Consider the following 18,728-nt stretch of genomic DNA (forward strand, 5'->3'; position numbering starts at 1 on the left):
GACCTTTTTTTTTTCTCTGCCGTTCGTTAGGGTTTCTCCCTGGGCGGGCTCCGGGCGCCGCCCTCACCGCCGCTCCCGCCGGCCCACGGCGGGGACGCCGGGGCGCTGGGGCTCGTCCGCGGGTACCTGACGGCGTCGCTGGGGAGCCCTGCCGCGGTCAAGACCTCGGAGTGGAGGTACCTCCTCGCCAGCCCGCAGTTCCGCAGGCTCTTCTGCAGCGGCTCTAAGAAGAGTGAGTGCCGTCGCGCCTTGTTTTTGGGTCAGTCTGGGTCTCGTGTCTCCCGGCGCTGCTGAAATATGCATCCTTTTGTGCTTTCAGATTACGAGAATTACTACCCCAAGGGGAAGAAGGAGGCGCCCAAAGGGGATGGGAGCAACAAGGATTCCAAGCGTAAGTCACCGCCTTTCTCATCCGTGTATCTTGTTCGTGTAGAGAAGTTTGTGTTGAGTCCAGCGAATTATTCACTTACGACACACTATTATCAACAAAGTGGGCTTACTGAATGTGTTTGGCCAACAAGATGGGTTAACTATGTACGCAATGATCTCCTTGCCCTATGAGTGCTAGGCAGTTTTGATGTAACAATGGAATGATACTCCCTCTGTACCAAATTAGTTATCTTAAATTTGTCTAGATACGGATGTATGTAGACACATTTTAGTGTTAGGTACATCCGTATCTAGACAAATCTAAGACAAGTAATTTGGGACGAAGGTAATAGGATATAACTGGATAATGGATTGGTCACAACCATATCCGATGGTAGTTTAACTTGTCAGTTTCAAGTTCTGCCAATTTCAAGTGTGATGAAATGTTCCAAGCTAAAAAAAACATCAAGTGTGATGAAATTGCAATTCTCTGATATGCAGAGGAATCCGATACAGATGGTCAATGGAATTTCCAGGATGGTACTTTCAAGCAGCTGCAGAACTTCTTGGGACCTCTATTGCTTTTAGGCCTCATGTTCTCATCCTTGTCTTCAAGCTCATCAGACCAGAAGGAGGTAGTTTTCATCCCCTTTCAGCCAAATTGGCCATCAAGTGTTTTTAACCGTTCACTAATATGTTTACTCTGACAAAAAGAATTCTGCGAGATTTTGTTCTGTTGTCAAATATATTTGCTTTTTTGTCGAATCCCTAAATCATTACCATGTGTCGAGAACCCCAGGAAAATAGAAAACTTTTTTGCTACCATAAAAGGACTATACAAGCTGTTTGTACCTGCCACCTCCAATCAAATTTGGAGATTCTTTTAGCATTATTAACCAATAATTGTGACAAGCAGCAGCAGATAGCAGGACCGTATTTCTCACCATGTGGTCTTCTCATGGGTTTGATAAATGGCAGAGAAAATACCCACCCTTTCTCTGTAGATGTTTAAGTAATGTGTGCCTACACGAGATAACAGGTAGCACACTGTGATCAATATGCAATATGTGAGGCGGCATGCTTGCAAAAAGATGTCCATAGAGATGATATACTATTTTGTAGAGTAGATGATGTTTAATTCTATAAGTTGTTCTCTCTAATTAATTCTTGCTTGTACACATGTTTACCTGGTGTGGCGATATGTTAACGTGCACCTTATATTTGTACTCCCTCCGTCCGAAAATACTTGTCATCAAAATGGATAAAAAGAGATGTATCTAGAACTAAAATACGTCTAGATACATCCCCTTTTATCCATTTTGATGACAAGTATTTCCGGACGGAGGGAGTAGTTTTCTATTCTTACCTTCGAATGCAAATGCCAGTTTCAGAACTATTAGTTTTTGTTTTTATTAATTATAATTTTGGCATTCATTTTTTATTTTTATATTTGTTCACTTTGAATGTATGGACGTTGCATAATCTTTAGTTTATTGGTTATGAAAAGATCTTGTACTTGTAATTTCTGCAGATAAGCTTCCAAGAATTCAAGAACAAGTTACTGGAACCTGGCCTGGTTGATCGTATTGTTGTTTCAAATAAATCAGTGGCAAAGATCTATGTCAGGACTACACCACAGACGAACGGCCAAAGCCAAAATACTGATACACAGATTACGACCGTTGATGTTCCAGGCAGACAGGCTCCCAGCAAATACAAGTATTTCTTCAATATTGGAAGTGTTGAGTCGTTTGAAGAAAAGTTAGAGGAAGCCCAGGAAAATCTGGGTATAGATTCACATGATTATGTTCCAGTAACTTATGTTGCTGAAGTAAATTGGTTCCAAGAAGTGATGAGATTTGCCCCAACAGCGTTCCTTGTTGGACTACTATATTTTATGGGGAAAAGGATGCAGAGTGGATTTAATATTGGAGGTGGTCCTGGGAAGGGTAGCCGTGGTATCTTTAACATTGGGAAAGCAACAGTAACAAAGATGGACAAAAATTCTAAAAATAAGGTTAGTTCTTTCTTGTTCTGTATCATTCTCTTAATGTTCCTTTTATACTCCATTGAAGAGGCAACTAAAATATTTAGGTCTACTGAAAAGTGATTCTGGAGCTCCAACAGTCCCCATTGTTTTGATTTGCAGTAGCATAGCTTTTGGTTTACACGATATTGGCTGAATCTCCCTGACAGCTCCCTCTCTTTGGTTTGTGCAGGTGTTTTTTAAGGATGTAGCAGGCTGTGATGAAGCTAAACAAGAAATAATGGAGTTTGTGCATTTCCTTAAAAATCCCAAGAAGTATGAAGAGTTGGGAGCTAAGATACCCAAAGGTGCTCTGCTTGTAGGTCCTCCTGGAACTGGAAAGACTCTACTTGCTAAAGCTACAGCAGGAGAATCTGGTGTGCCCTTTATGTCCATTTCTGGTTCCGATTTCATGGAAATGTTTGTAGGTGTTGGACCATCCAGGGTAAGAAACTTATTCCAAGAAGCTCGGCAGTGTGCACCCAGTATTGTATTTATTGATGAGATCGATGCAATCGGTCGCGCGAGAGGCCGTGGAGGTTTTTCTGGTTCAAATGATGAGCGAGAAAGTACTTTGAACCAGCTGCTTGTAGAGATGGATGGATTCGGTACAACTGCTGGTGTTGTTGTTCTTGCTGGTACAAATAGACCTGACATCCTTGACAAGGCACTGCTAAGGCCTGGAAGATTTGATCGCCAGATAACAATTGACAAACCAGATATAAAGGGCCGTGATCAGATATTCCGCATATATCTTACAAAACTTAAACTGGACAATGACCCAACATATTTTTCACAAAGGCTAGCTGCTTTGACACCTGGGTTTGCTGGAGCTGACATTGCGAATGTTTGTAATGAAGCTGCTTTGATTGCCGCAAGAACCGATGAAACTCAGATTACAATGCAGCATTTTGAGTCTGCAATTGATAGGATTATTGGTGGTTTAGAGAAGAAAAACAAGGTAACATGATAGAATGCTATTTTAATCATTTGTGAGTAGAGGGGCAACACTTCATGTTCCATTGCGACCAATGAAACCAAAGTTGTAGGGTAAATTTTGCCAATTTCTTTCTCGTAATAGTATTACTGTTGCAAACGGATACGCAACCTAAGAAAGTTGATACATGCCTGATTTACACACTTTCTTGTGGAGAAAATTCACACATTACTCTGTCACTTTGTTTATGATGCTTTCATGTGAGCAAATAGGATGTTCTTTTTATAGTTTATATCGACTGGGCACAATGGCAATGATGTTCTTGGTGGGCCAAGAACATGGAATAAAAAGTGTGGCTCGGTTTCTAGCAGACCTCTGCTAAGTGCAATGGAAATACGAGCGGTCATCTTTTGCGTGGGTACTCGTAAGCAAATGTTTTAGATGTTGAATTAATAAATAAACAAAGGCAAGAGCGGCACGAACCTACAGTTCTACATGTTGTAGCTCGATTTCTAGCAGAAGTCAACTAAGTGCTCTGGAAATACGATAAACCTAAGTAAATGTTTGAGGGGTTGAATTAATTAAATAAACGAGGGCAAGAGAGGGCACAAACCTACAGTTCTACATGCACTGGCATGCCTCATGCTCCATTTTGCGACAAAGTTGGATCACAAATTTATTAATTGGAGGATTGTCTGCAGTACACTTTACATGGGAGTGCCCTAGCTATTACATTTTTTTTGTTTATTACACAATGCAACTTGTTTTGTATAGAAACTTGTTATATCTTATATTTCCCTTGATGTTGATTCTGGCCTCTACATGTCACTTGATTGCAGGTAATTAGCAAACTGGAGCGCCGTACTGTTGCTTACCATGAAGCTGGGCATGCTGTTGCCGGATGGTTTTTAGAACATGCAGAGCCTCTTCTGAAAGTGACAATTGTTCCCCGTGGAACAGCTGCTTTAGGCTTTGCACAGTATGTACCAAATGAGAATCTTTTGATGACAAAGGAGCAGCTCTTTGATATGACATGCATGACGTTAGGTGGCCGAGCTGCAGAGGAGGTATGCCCTTCCCTATGTATTTTTAGTGATGAAGATTTTTGTTAAATATCTTAGATTCGTTTGCAACCCTCGAAATCTGTACTGTTTAGCTCCATTGGTGGATTGTCTCCATCACTAAAGCAGCTGTTCAAGTGAATATGTGGGTTTTGAGTAGAATGAATGCATGGTCATTTCTGAGTGCTGCATCTGACAAGATCAGAAGACAGTAATTCTACTCCATGCATCCATTCATGCATGGAGTAGTTGTTAGGTTAATCATTCACCACTTCCATTATGGTGATCTGTGAATATGCACAATGTTACCACAATTTGACGGGCCTAGGTAAATCAAAATATTTTACTGTTATCCGTTTCGAAAAAAAATACTTTACTATTATCACGAGTTTCTCGACATACACCACTGCATGGTATGTTGACATTTATTCTACATGCAGTCCAGGCATCTTTTCTTTTTAAATATGGATATGCAACCTAAGGTTACTGCATAAAATACATGTTTATACGCCATAATTAATATCCCCTGTATCAAGCCAACGGCTCGTGTAGTGTTGTATTTTTGCTCACTATACATGGCATGGATGGCTGTGAAATTATTCACAATATTGCCGATGAAAGTGCACTAATGGAAAGGCTTTGTTTGTGTTCTTTTATTCAGGTTTTGATTGGAAGAATCTCGACTGGTGCCCAGAATGATCTGGAGAAAGTTACAAAGATGACATATGCGCAAGTTGCTGTGTATGGTTTCAGCGATAAGGTTGGTCTTCTATCCTTCCCCCAGCGAGGGGATGGCTTTGAAATGAACAAGCCTTACAGCAACCAAACCGCATCCATCATCGATACTGAGGTGAGGGAATGGGTCGCCAAGGCCTACAAAAGGACAGTTGAACTGTTGACGGAGAAGAAGGAACAAGTGGCTCTCATCGCTGAGTTGCTGCTGGAGAAGGAGGTCCTCCACCAGGACGATCTGACCAGGGTACTAGGAGACCGCCCCTTCAAGGCAGCCGAGCTAACAAACTACGACCTCTTCAAGCAGGGGTTCCAGGACGAAGATGGCAAGACCACAGAGCCCGCCAAGAACGCCGAGGTGCCCGACGACGACGGGCCGGCCGCCGCGCTTCCCGACGTCGTCGTGCCGACGTAGAGATCCAGGGCGAACATCTACCCCGCTGTACATCGCGTGCTCTCATCCGATAGATTCTGGTTTTGCTGTTGCAGCATAAGAAGAAAAAACTGTATAAATCAGCGCCCTCGTCTAAAAATCAGCCATGCCGGTTTTATCTATTAGCTGGAAGGGATGCAGTAGGCTTTCCGCAGCTGGCGTGGCCCTGTTGTTCTTCAGCACGATGAAGCTGCTGGTCGAGGTTCATGCTCTGAGCTTGTATTGGCGTCGCCAGACGTTTTTGACGGATCCTGTATTTCTCATGATTTTACTATAAAGAAGATTTCGTCGACCTGAGTTAGAACCTTCTTATCTTCAGCGAAAGGTACAAAGCACGGACTATATTTTCTTGAGATGATGTGTTTGGTATCTACAGTAGCTAAGTACTTTGGTCGACAGTAGTCAGCTCGTACTACAGTGGAACCTATGTGTAGTTCAACGCAGCGTAATCAACTAATCGTAGCCTTTAGACATAACCGTGGCATCCTGTCAATCTAGCTTTGCTGGACACCACATTATCACATGTAGCCAAGTAGGGGTTGTACGCGTTCTCCAGTAAAAGAGTTGTCGAGTGGGTGCATTGCTGCTACCAAACAACGACCTAATAATAATAGTGGACGGACGCTATCTGAATCTGATTAGATCACATCTATTGTACATCTATTAATAATAGTGGACGGACGCTATCTGAATCTGATTAGATTGCATATACTCCCTCCGTTCCTAAATAATTGTCTTTTTAGAGATTTCAACAAGTGATTACATACGGAGCAAAATGAGTGAATCTACACTCTAAAGCATGTTTACATACATCCGTATGTTATAGTCCATTTAAGATGGCTAGAAAGACAATTATTTGGGAACGGAGGGAGTATTGTACATCTATTCCATGCACGTACACGCGCTGAAAAGCGGCTTGGGAAAAAAGGGAAGGCAAAAGGGAAGAAGATGCATGGCGCGGCGAGCAAGCAAAACCGGGTCCCCTTCCTCCCTCCCAGTCTCCCACGGGAGGAGGCTTGGAAGAAGAGGAAAAGACACGAGCGTGACTGTGTGATGTGAGTACCTGCTAACCATCACGCACACCCGGCACACGGAGGAGGACCCTATCTATCTACCTAGCCCGCGCCCGCCTCCGTGGCCATGTAATTCAGCTGGACCCAGTATGTTGTCAGTACTAGTGCTTATAAAGGATCTAATTATGTATGGCAGTTTCAGTTTAGTGCTTAGGTCCAAGAGAAACATCTGATGGAACTTTTGCAGGAAATAGAAGTTTCCTAAGAAGAAATGAATTAGTGACATTGGTATTACCATGCAATTGGTGTTATCAATTAAGAAGAAAGAAAAGGAAAAGGAATAAAACAAATAACGAAAAAAATTGCACACAATTTACACAGAAATGACACATTTTTATATTATGCAAGAATAAACATATAGTAGTGGATTTTTCGCAAAAAAGAAGTTTGTGAGAAGAAATAAATTAGGGACATTGATATTGCCCTTAAAGAAGAAATGAAGTGCAAAAAACTAAAACAAATAAAAATAATGGCATTGGTAATATTTCGGAAGAATCAAAACCATACTAACGAGGTTTTATAAGGTAGAATAAATTAGTGACATAGGTACTACCTTTCATAAGAAACAAAATGAAAAACTAATTGAAATAATCAAGTTTTAAAAGGAAGGCTAAATTAGTGGCATTGGTATTACACTTTAATTAGAATGAAAAATAAATTTAAAACTAAACAAAATAACACCAAAATTTAAACATGAATTGCGCTTTGCTATAATATGCAAGAATAAACATATAATAGTGTAACATTTGCAAAAGTAGAATTTTTTCTAAAGAATGGATGAATTAAGCATTGGTATTTGATCCATGGCGTCCCTACTTCTCCAATCAAAATAATAATATTTTCTAAGAACTAAAGAATTACTGGGAATGGAATTACCATTAAGAAAAAATAAAACAATGACAAAACTACAGACAATTTATGCAGAAATAACACTTCTATAATATGAAAGACTAAGCACATTATTGTGAAAATTTCACAAAAAATGAAGTCGCCTAAGAAGGAATTAACTAGTGGCATTAGTATTAACCTTCAATAGAAAAAAATGACAATAAAACTAAAACTAAATGAAAATAATGAAGTTTTTAAGGAAGAATGAGCTAATGGCATCGGTATTACAATTATGAAGAAAGAAAAGAAAAGAAAAAATAACAGAAATAATGACAAAATTTGCACATAGTTTGCACCTAAATTGCGCTTTTTAATAATATCCAAGAATAAGCATATAATAGTGAAATTTTGCAAAAAAAAAAGGATTCCTAAGTAGGAATGAATTAGTGGTATTTGTCTCACCCTTCAAGAAGAAATAAAATAAATCTAAATATTGCATATTATTTATGTGTGTATGTTTACATTCGCCCAACATCCCAAAAATACCCAAAAAAAATCAACAAAAAACGAAAGACAAAAAACAAAAGCAAAAATACATAAAAACAGAAAAGCATAAAAGCATAAAATAAACGGACTAGAAAGAGAGGAGGCTGGAAGTACAGTTAATGGGCTTCGGCCCAGTAGCAAATCGACTGACCCAAATATAGTGTCAGTTGAAAAACCCAGGCCCAACACAAAAACAGCACAGCCAGAAAAAAAACTCAGCACGAATCTCAGAGCAAAAATCAATGGCCAAGAAATTGACTGATCCAAATTTAAAATTCAGGCAACTTGCAAGTAGCTAAAGTGTTTTTGCAAAGACATGTTACTTCTAACGGCAAGATGCAAATGTTTCAAAGGGCCATATAATATAAATGCTTCAGTGACTTGATCATGCCCATTTATTTCAGGCCCGACGCACCGTGCAGCCCTGGAGCAGTGTATCATCCCGTGCATGGTAGCACCGGATATTTTCCCCTTTCTCGAGCCGAATGAGTTGGATATACATAAAATAAATATATTCCAGAAAGTTTTACTTATCTTGAGCTGGAGGTACAAAACACAGAGGTACTATTTTCTTTAGATGATGTGTGTGGCATCTACTCCCTCGGTCCCATAATGTAAGACGTATTTTAACATTGGTTCCTCCCCTCAAAAATGTAAGACGTATTACATTAGTATCAAAAAACGTATTACATTATGGGACTGAGGAGGGAGTAGCCATGTACTTGGTCCGACTAGTCCTACAGGACACCCCTGTACTCGTCCCCACGTATGTCCATGACCCCACGCGCCTCCCGCCCGAGGACCAATACAAGGATGGGGAGGATTCGTCCGGCCTGCCTGGCCTATCCGGGGCCACCTCCGCCTTGGGGATTGAGGAGTTTTCTCCTATGGGCAGCAACATGGTAGGGCCCGTGGTGGATGCATGCATGGATGTGACTACGTGCATGGTCAGTCTATCGCCAATCTTGCCGCTGGACGTACCTGGTGAGGGCGTTGTGGGGTCTCGCGGGTTGGATGTGCCGCACCGGGAGCAGCTGAACCAGTTTTGCGAGGAGATATGTCGCACGCTCACGCCCCTTCTCGCGTGACCGACAAGCCGTGCGCCAGCGGGGAACTTGAAGCGGTCACGAAGGAGGAGGACGCCAGTTTCTAACCCGAGGAGGAGTGCACGTCTGGCCAGGGGCGTGGGAAAAGGGTCTGCGGCGTCCAAGCAACAGAGAGTGTTGATGAGAAGACTTTGCTTGGCGAACGAATGCGAGGAGATCACAGATGAGACTCTACTCATGTATGCGGAACTCTTCTCCAAGCAGCTCACTAGCGAGCAGATCGCCGCGATCCTCGCCCTGTTTGGGTGGGACGTGTCCATCTTGCCGATGCAAGAGCAGGAGGAGCCGGTGGAGGCAGGGCATTGACTGCCAACCTTGGTGGTACGTGGGCCTTTGTGATGGCTATACAACCATACAAAATGCTCGTGTGGAATGTGCGGGGCTTGAACTCCCCGGCACGGTGGAACGCTATTCTCCAAGTAGTGGCTATGGCCAACCCGGCTGTCGTTTGCTTCCAGGAAACCAAATTGGAGGTTGTAGCCCCAGAACTAGTTAGGCATTGCCTCGGTAATAGAATGGAGAACTTCTTCTACCTTCCAGCGGTGGGCACACGGGGTGGCATCTTGATTGCATTGGACGCCACCGTGGTGGCGATGTCAAACCCACACCGAACGAACAACACACTCACGACACTAGTTAAGCCGATCGAGGGGGGCGAATGGTGGCTAACCGGTGTGTATGGGCCTCAGGGAAGCGAGGCCAAGGTTGAATTCATGCGGGAGCTGGTGGAGATACGTGACTTGCATGCTGGCCCATGGACGGTGGTAGGGGATTTCAACCTCTTGGTTAACCCTGAGGACAAGAGCAATGATGTGGTAAACCACAGGATGATGGCAAGGTTTCGAACTAAGCTCAACCAACTGGAGCTGCGTGAGATGTACTTGAATGGGAGAAGGTACACATGGTCCAACGAGAGGCAGCGACCCACGCTCGAGAAGATTGACCACGTCTTTACATCTAGCTGTTGGGAGGATTTGCTGATGGGTAACGTAGTAATTTCAAAAAATTTCCTATGCACACGCAAGATCATGGTGATGCACAACAACGAGAGGGGAGAGTGTGATCTATGTACCCTTGTAGACAGATAGTGGAAGTGTTAGCACAACGCGGTTGATGTAGTCGTACATCTTCACGGCCCGACCAATCAAGCACCGAAAATACGGCACCTCCGAGTTTTAGCACACGTTCAGCTCGATGATGATCCCCGGACTCCGATCCAACAAAGTGTCGGGGAAGAGTTCCGTCAGAACGACGGCATGGTGACGATCTTGATGTACTACCGTCACAGGGCTTCGCCTAAGCACCGCTACAATATTATCGAGGATTATGGTGGAAGGGGGCACCGCACACGGCTAAGAATATGATCACGTGGATCAACTTGTGTGTCTAGGGGTGCCCCCTGCCCCCGTATATAAAGGATCAAGGGGAGGAGGCCGGCCGGCCCCTATGGCGCGCCAAGGAGGAGTCCTCCTCCTAGTAGGAGTAGGACTCCTACTAGGAGGGGGAAAGAAGTGGGAAGGGAGAAGGAAAGGGGGGCGCCGCCCCCCTCTCCTAGTCCAATTCGTACCAGGGGGGAGGAGGCGCGCGGCCCACCTTTGGCTGCCCCCTCTCTCTCCACTAAGGTCCATATGGCCCATTACTTCTCCCGGGGGGGTTCCGGTAACCCTCCGGCTCTCCGGTTTTCTCCGAAATCACCCGGAACACTTCCGGTGTCCGAATATAGCCGTCCAATATATCAATCTTTATGTCTCGACCATTTCGAGACTCCTCGTCATGTCCGTGATCACATCCGGGACTCCGAACTAACTTTGGTACATCAAAACTCATAAACTCATAATATAACTGTCATCGAAACCTTAAGCGTGCGGACCCTACGGGTTCGAGAACAATGTAGACATGACCGAGACATGTCTCCGGTCAATAACCAATAGCGGAACCTGGATGCTCATATTGGTTCCTACATATTCTATGAAGATCTTTTATCGGTCAGACCGCATAACAACATACGTTGTTCCCTTTGTCATCGGTATGTTACTTGCCCGAGATTCGATCGTCGGTATCTCAATACCTAGTTTAATCTCGTTACCGGCAAGTCTCTTTACTCGTTCCGTAATACATCATCTCGCAACTAACTCATTAGTTGCAATGCTTGCAAGGCTTAAGTGATGTGCATTACCGAGAGGGCCCAGAGATACCTCTCCGACAATTGGAGTGACAAATTCTAATCTTGAAATATGCCAACCCAACATGTACCTTTGGAGACACCTGTAGAGCACCTTTATAATCACCCAGTTACGTTGTGACGTTTGGTAGCACACAAAGTGTTCCTGCGGCAAACGGGAGTTGCATAATCTCATAGTCATAGGAACATGTATAAGTCATGAAGAAAGCAATAGCAACATACTAAACGATCGGGTGCTAAGCTAATGGAATGGGTCATGTCAATCAGATCATTCAACTAATGATGTGATCCCGTTAATCAAATGACAACTCTTTGTCCATGGTTAGGAAACATAACCATCTTTGATTAACGAGCTAGTCAAGTAGAGGCATACTAGTGACACTCTGTTTGTCTATGTATTCACACATGTATTATGTTTCCGGTTAATACAATTCTAGCATGAATAATAAACTTTTATCATGATATAAGGAAATAAATAATAACTTTATTATTGCCTTTAGGGCATATTTCCTTCAGTCTCCCACTTGCACTAGAGTCAATAATCTAGATCACATCACCATGTGATTAACATCGATAGTTCACATCATCATGTGATTAACACCCATAGTTCACATCGCCATGTGACCAACACCCAAAGGGTTTACTAGATTCAGTAATCTAGTTCACATCGCTATGTGATTAACACCCAAAGAGTACTAAGGTGTGATCATGTTTTGCTTGTGAGAGAATTTTAGTCAACGGGTCTGCCATATTCAGATCCGTATGTATTTTGCAAATATCTATGTCAACAATGCTCTGCACGGAGCTACTCTAGCTAATTGCTCCCACTTTCAATATGTATCCAGATTGAGACTTAAAGTTATCTAGATCAGTGTCAAAACTTGCATCGATGTAACTCTTTACGACGAACCTTTTGTCACCTCCATAATCGAGAAACATATCCTTATTCCACTAAGGATAATTTTGACCGCTGTCCAATGATCTACTCCTAGATCACTATTGTACTCCCTTGCCAAAATCAGTGTAGGGTATACAATAGATCTGGTACACAGCATGGCATACTTTATAGAACCTATGGCTAAGGCATAGGGAATGACTTTCATTCTCTTTCTATCTTCTGCCGTGGTCGGGCTTTGAGTCTTACCCAATTTCATACCTTGTAACACAGGTAAGAACCCTTTCTATGACTGTTCTATTTTGAACTACTTCAAAATCTTGTCAAGGTATGTACTCATTGAAAAAAACTTATCAAGCGTCTTGATCTATCTCTATAGATCTTGATGCTCAATATGTAAGCAGCTTTACCAAGGCCTTTCTTTGAAAACCTCCTTTCAAACACTCCTTTATGCTTTGCAGAATAATTGTACATTATTTCTGATCAACAATATGTCATTCACATATACTTATCAGAAATGTTGTAGTGCTCCCACTCACTTTCTTGTAAATACAGGCTTCACCGCAAGTCTGTATAAATCTATATGCTTTGATCATACTATCAAAGCGTTTATTCCAACTCCGAGATGCTTGCACCAGTCCATAGATGGATCGCTGGAGCTTGCTTATTTTGTTAGCACCTTTAGGATTGACAAAACCTTCTGGTTGCATCATATACAACTCTTTCTTTAAGAAATCCATTAAGGATTGCAGTTTTGTTATCCATTTGCTAGATTTCATAAAATGCGACAATTGCTAACATGATTTGGACAGACTTTTAAGCATCGATACGAGTGAGAAAATCTCATCGTAGTCAACACCTTGAACTTTGTCGAAAACCTTTTGCGATAATTCTAGCTTTGTAGATAGTAACACTACTATCAGCGTCCGTCTTCCTCTTGAAGATCCATTTATTTTCTATGGCTTGCCGATCATCGGGCAAGTCAACCAAAGTCCATACTTTGTGCTCATACATGGATCCCATCTCAGATTTCATGGCCTCAAGCCATTTTGCGGAATCTGGGCTCACCATCGCTTCTTCATAGTTTGCAAGTTCATCATGGTCTAGTAACATGACTTCCAGAACAGGATTACCGTACCACTCTGGTGCGGATCTCACTCTGGTTTACCTACGGGATTCGGTAGTAACTTGATCTGAAGTTACATGATCATCATCATTAGCTTCCTCACTAATTGGTGTAGTAGTCACAAGAACAGATTTCTGTAATGAACTACTTTCCAATAAGGGAGATGGTACAATTACCTTATCAAGTTTTCTACTTTCCTCCCACTCACTTCTTTCGAGAGAAACTCCTTCTCCAGAAAGTTTCCGAATTTAGCAACAAAAGTCTTGCCTTCGGATCTGTGATAGAAGGTGTACCCAATAGTCTCCTTTGGGTATCCTATGAAGACATATTTCTCCGATTTGGGTTTGAGCTTATCAGGATGAAACTTTTTCATATAAGCATCACAATCCCAAACTTTAAGAAACGACAACTTTGGTTTCTTGCCAAACCACAGTTCAGATTGTGTCGTCTCAACGGACTTAGATGGTGCCCTTCTAAACGTGAATGCAACTGTCTTTAATGCATAACCCCAAAACGATAGTGGTAGATCGGTAAGAGACATCATAGATCGCACCATATCTAGTAAAGTATGATTACGACGTTCGGACACACCATTACGCTGTGGTGTTCCGGGTGGCATGAGTTGCGAAACTATTTCGCATTGTTTCAAATGTACACCAAACTCGTAACTCAAATATTCTCCTCCATGATCAGATCGTAGAAACTTTATTTTCTTGTTACGATGATTTTCCACTTCACTCAAATTCTTTGAACTTTTCAAATGTTTCAGACTTGTGTTTCATTAAGTAGATATACCCATATCTGCTTAAGTCATCTGTGAAGGTGAGAAAATAACGATATCCGCCACGAGCCTCAACATTCATCGGACCACATACATCTGTATGTATGATTTCCAACAAATCTATTGCTCTCTCCATAGTACTGGAGAACGGTGTTTTTGTCATCTTACCCATAAGGCACGGTTCGCAAGTACCAAGTGATTCATAATCAAGTGGTTCGAAAAACCCATCAGCATGGAGTTTCTTCATGCGCTTTACACCAATATGACCTAAACAGCAGTGCCACAAATAAGTTGCACTATCATTATTAACTTTGCATCTTTTGGTTTCAATATTATGATTATGTGTATTACTACGATCGAGATCCAACGAACTATTTTCATTGGGTGTGTAACCATATAAGGTTTTATTCATGTAAACAGAACAACAATTTATTCTCTTACTTAAATGAATAACCGTATTACAATAAACATGATCAAATCATATTCATGCTCAACGCAAACACCAAATAACACTTATTTAGGTTCAACACTAATCCCAAAAGTATAGGAAATGTGCGATGATGATCATATCAATATTGGAACCACTTCCAACACACATCGTCACTTCACCCTTAACTAGTCTCTATTTATTCTGCAACTCCCGTTTCGAGTTACTAATCTTAGCAACTGAACTAGTATCTATTACTGAGGGGTTGCTATAAACACTAGTAAAGTATACATCAATAACATGTATATCAAATATACTTATGTTCACTTTGCCATCCTTCTTATCCGCCAATCACTTGGGGTAGTTCTCCTTCCAGTGACCAGTCCCTTTGCAGTAGAAGCACTTAGTCTCAGGCTTAGGATCAGACTTCGGCTTCTTCACTTGAGCAGCAACTTGCTTGCCGTTCTTCTTGAAGTCCCCCTTCTTTCCTTTGCCCTTTTCTTGAAACTAGTGGTCTTGTCAACCATCAACACTTGATGTTTTTCTTGATTTCTACCTTCGTTGATTTCAGCATCACGAAGAGCTTGGGAGTTGTTTCCGTTATCCCTTGCATATTATAGTTCATCACGAAGTTCTACTAACTTGGTGATGGTGACTAGAGAATTCTGTCAATCACTATCTTATCTGGAAGATTAACTCCCACTTGATTCAAGCGATTGTAGTACCCAGACAATCTGAGCACATGCTCACTAGTTGAGCGATTCTCCTCCATCTTTTAGCTATAGAACTTGTTGGAGACTTCATATCTCTCAACTCGGGTATTTTCTTGAAATATTAACTTCAACTCCTGGAACATCTCATATGGTCCATGACGTTTAAAATGTCTTTGAAGTCCCAATTCTAAGTCATTTAAGTATGGTGCACTAAACTATCAAGTAGTCATCATATTGAGCTAGCCAAACGTTCATAACGTCTACATCTGCTCCTGCAATAGGTCTGTCACCTAGCGGTGCATCAAGGACATAATTCTTCTGTGCAGCAATGAGGATAAACCTCAGATTACGGATCCAATCCGCATCATTGCTACTAACATCTTTCAACACAATTTTCTCTAGGAACATATCAAAATAAACACAGGGAAGCAACAACGCGAGCTATTGATCTATAACATAATTTACAAAATACTACCAGGACTAAGTTCATGATAAATTTAAGTTCAATTTAATCATATTACTTAAGAACTCCCACTTAGATAGACATCCCTCTAATCCTCTAAGTGATTACGTGATCCAAATCAACTAAACCATGTCCGATCATCACGTGAGATGGAGAAGTTTCATTGGTGAACATTGCTATGTTGATCATATCTACTATATGATTCACGCTCGACCTTTCAGTCTCCATGTTCCGAGGCCATATCTGTATATGCTTGGCTCGTCAAGTATAATCTGAGTATTCTGCGTGTGCAACTATTTTGCACCCTTTGTATTTGAACGTAGAGCCTATCACACCCGATCATCACGTAGTGTCTCAGCACGAAGAACTTTCGCAACGGTGCATACTCAGGGAGAACACTTCTTAATAATTAGTGAGAGAGCATCTTATAATGCTACCGTCAATCAAAGCAAGATAAGACGCATAAAAGATAAACATCACATGCAATCAATATAAGTGATATGATATGGCCATCATCATCTTGTGCTTGTGATCTCCATCCTCGAAGCACCGTCGTGATTACCATCATCATCGGCGCGACACCTTGATCTCCATCGTAGCATCGTTGTCGTCTCGCCAATCTCATGCTTCCACGACTATCGCTACCCCTTAGTGATAAAGTAAAGCATTACAGCGCGATTGCATTGCATACAATAAAGCAACAAACATATGGCTCCTGCCAGTTGCCGATAACTCGGTTACAAAACATGATCATCTCATACAATAAAATTTAGCATCATATCTTGACCATATCATATCACAACATGCCTTGCAAAAACAAGTTATAACGTCCTCTACTTTGTTGTTGCAAGTTTTACGTGGCTGCTACGGGCTTGAGCAAGAACCAATCTTACCTACGCATCAAAACCACAACGATAGTTTGTCAAGTTGGTGCTGTTTTAACCTTCGCAAGGACAGGGCGTAGCCACACTCGGTTCAACTAAAGTTGGAGAAACTGTCACCCGCAAGCCACCTATGTGCAAAGCACGTCGGGAGAACCGGTCTCGCGTAAGCGTACGCGTAATGTCGGTCCGGGCCGCTTCGTCCAACAATACCGCCGAACCAAAGTATGACATGCTGGTAAGCAGTATGACTTATATCGCCCACAACTCACTTGTGTTCTACTCGTGCATATAACATCAACATATAAAACCTAGGCTCGGATGCCACTGATGGCTAACGTAGTAATTTCAAAAAAATTCCTATGCACACGCAAGATCATGGTGATGCACAGCAACAAGAGGGAAGAGTGTGATCTACGTACCCTTGTAGACCGACAGCGGAAGCGTTAGCACAATGCGGTTGATGTAGTCGTACGTCTTCACGGCCCGACCGATCAAGCACCGAAACTACGGCACCTCCGAGTTTTAGCACACGTTCAGCTCGATGACGATCCCCGGACTTCGATCCAGCAAAGTGTCGGGAAAGAGTTCCGTCAGCACGACGGCGTGGTGACGATCTTGATGTACTACCGCCGCAGGGCTTCGCCTAAGCACCGCTACAATATTATCGAGGATTATGGTGGAAGGGGGCACCGCACACGGCTAAGAATATGATCACGTGGATCAACTTGTGTGTCTAGGGGTGCCCCCTGCCCCCGTATATAAAGGATCAAGGGGAGGAGGCCGGCCGGCCCCTATGGCGTGCCAAGGAGGAGTCCTCCTCCTAGTAGGAGTAGGACTCCTACTAGGAGGGGGAAAGAAGTGGGGAGGGAGAAGGAAAGGGGGGCGCCGCCCCCCCTCTCCTAGTCCAATTCATACTAGGGGGAGGAGGCGCGCGGCCCACCTTTGGCTGCCCCTCTCTCTCTCCACTAAGGCCCATATGGCCCATTACTTCTCCCGGGGGGGGTTCCGGTAACCCTCTGGCTCTCCGGTTTTCTCCGAAATCACCCGGAACACTTCCAGTGTCCGAATATAGCCATCCAATATATCAATCTTTATGTCTCGACCATTTCGAGACTCCTCGTCATGTCCGTGATCACATCCGGGACTCTGAACTAACTTCGGTACATCAAAACTCATAAACTCATAATATAACTGTCATCGAAACCTTAAGCGTGCGGACCCTACGGGTCCGAGAACAATGTAGAGATGACCGGGACACGTCTCCGGTCAATAACCAATAGCGGAACCTGGATGCTCATATTGGCTCCTACATATTCTACGAAGATCTTTTATCGGTCAGACCGCATAACAATATACGTTGTTCCCTTTGTCATCGATATGTTACTTGCCCGAGATTCAATCGTCGGTATCTCAATACCTAGTTCAATCTTGTTACCGGCAAGTCTCTTTACTCGTTCCGTAATACATCATCTCGCAACTAACTCATTAGTTGCAATGCTTGCAAGGCTTAAGTGATGTGCATTACCGAGAGGGCCCAGAGATACCTTTCCGACAATCGGAGTGACAAATCCTAATCTTGAAATACGCCAACCCAACATGTACCTTTGGAGACACCTGTAGAGCACCTTTATAATCACCCAGTTACGTTGTGACGTTTGGTAGCACACAAAGTATTCCTTCGGCAAACGGGAGTTGCATAATCTCATAGTCATAGGAACATGTATAAGTCATGAAGAAAGCAATAGCAACATACTAAACGATCAGGTGCTAAGCTAATGGAATGGGTCATGTCAATCAGATCATTTAACTAATGATGTGATCCCGTTAATCAAATGACAACTCTTTGTCCATGGTTAGGAAACATAACCATCTTTGATTAACGAGCTAGTCAAGTAGAGGCATACTAGTGACACTCTGTTTGTCTATGTATTCACACATGTATTATGTTTCCGGTTAATACAATTCTAGCATGAATAATAAACTTTTATCATGATATAAGGAAATAAATAATAACTTTATTATTGCCTCTAGGGCATATTTCCTTCATTTGCACCCCGCATGCTTGCTTACGGCGATGGGATCGGCTGTGTCCGATCATTGCCCCCTGCTGGTTGATTTACACGCGGACTTCACGATGGGCAGGAGG

The 18,728-nt window shown here is 42.6% G+C and overlaps 1 protein-coding gene across 1 annotated transcript; it reads left to right on the top strand.

Moving 5' to 3' along the window:
- Positions 1-30: 30 nt before the first annotated feature.
- On the top strand, positions 31-5,852 carry LOC123058936 (ATP-dependent zinc metalloprotease FTSH 8, mitochondrial; the record flags this gene model as incomplete). The annotated part of the gene is given in 7 exon segments (XM_044481609.1): positions 31-232; positions 320-391; positions 871-1,004; positions 1,901-2,386; positions 2,589-3,356; positions 4,172-4,399; positions 5,055-5,852. Coding segments are annotated over 7 exon segments (2,376 nt in total), but the record flags the coding sequence as incomplete, so codon positions are not given.
- Positions 5,853-18,728: the final 12,876 nt, after the last annotated feature.

This window comes from Triticum aestivum, chromosome 1A (assembly GCF_018294505.1).
Source record: "Triticum aestivum cultivar Chinese Spring chromosome 1A, IWGSC CS RefSeq v2.1, whole genome shotgun sequence".
Classification (NCBI taxonomy): Eukaryota; Viridiplantae; Streptophyta; class Magnoliopsida; order Poales; family Poaceae; genus Triticum; species Triticum aestivum.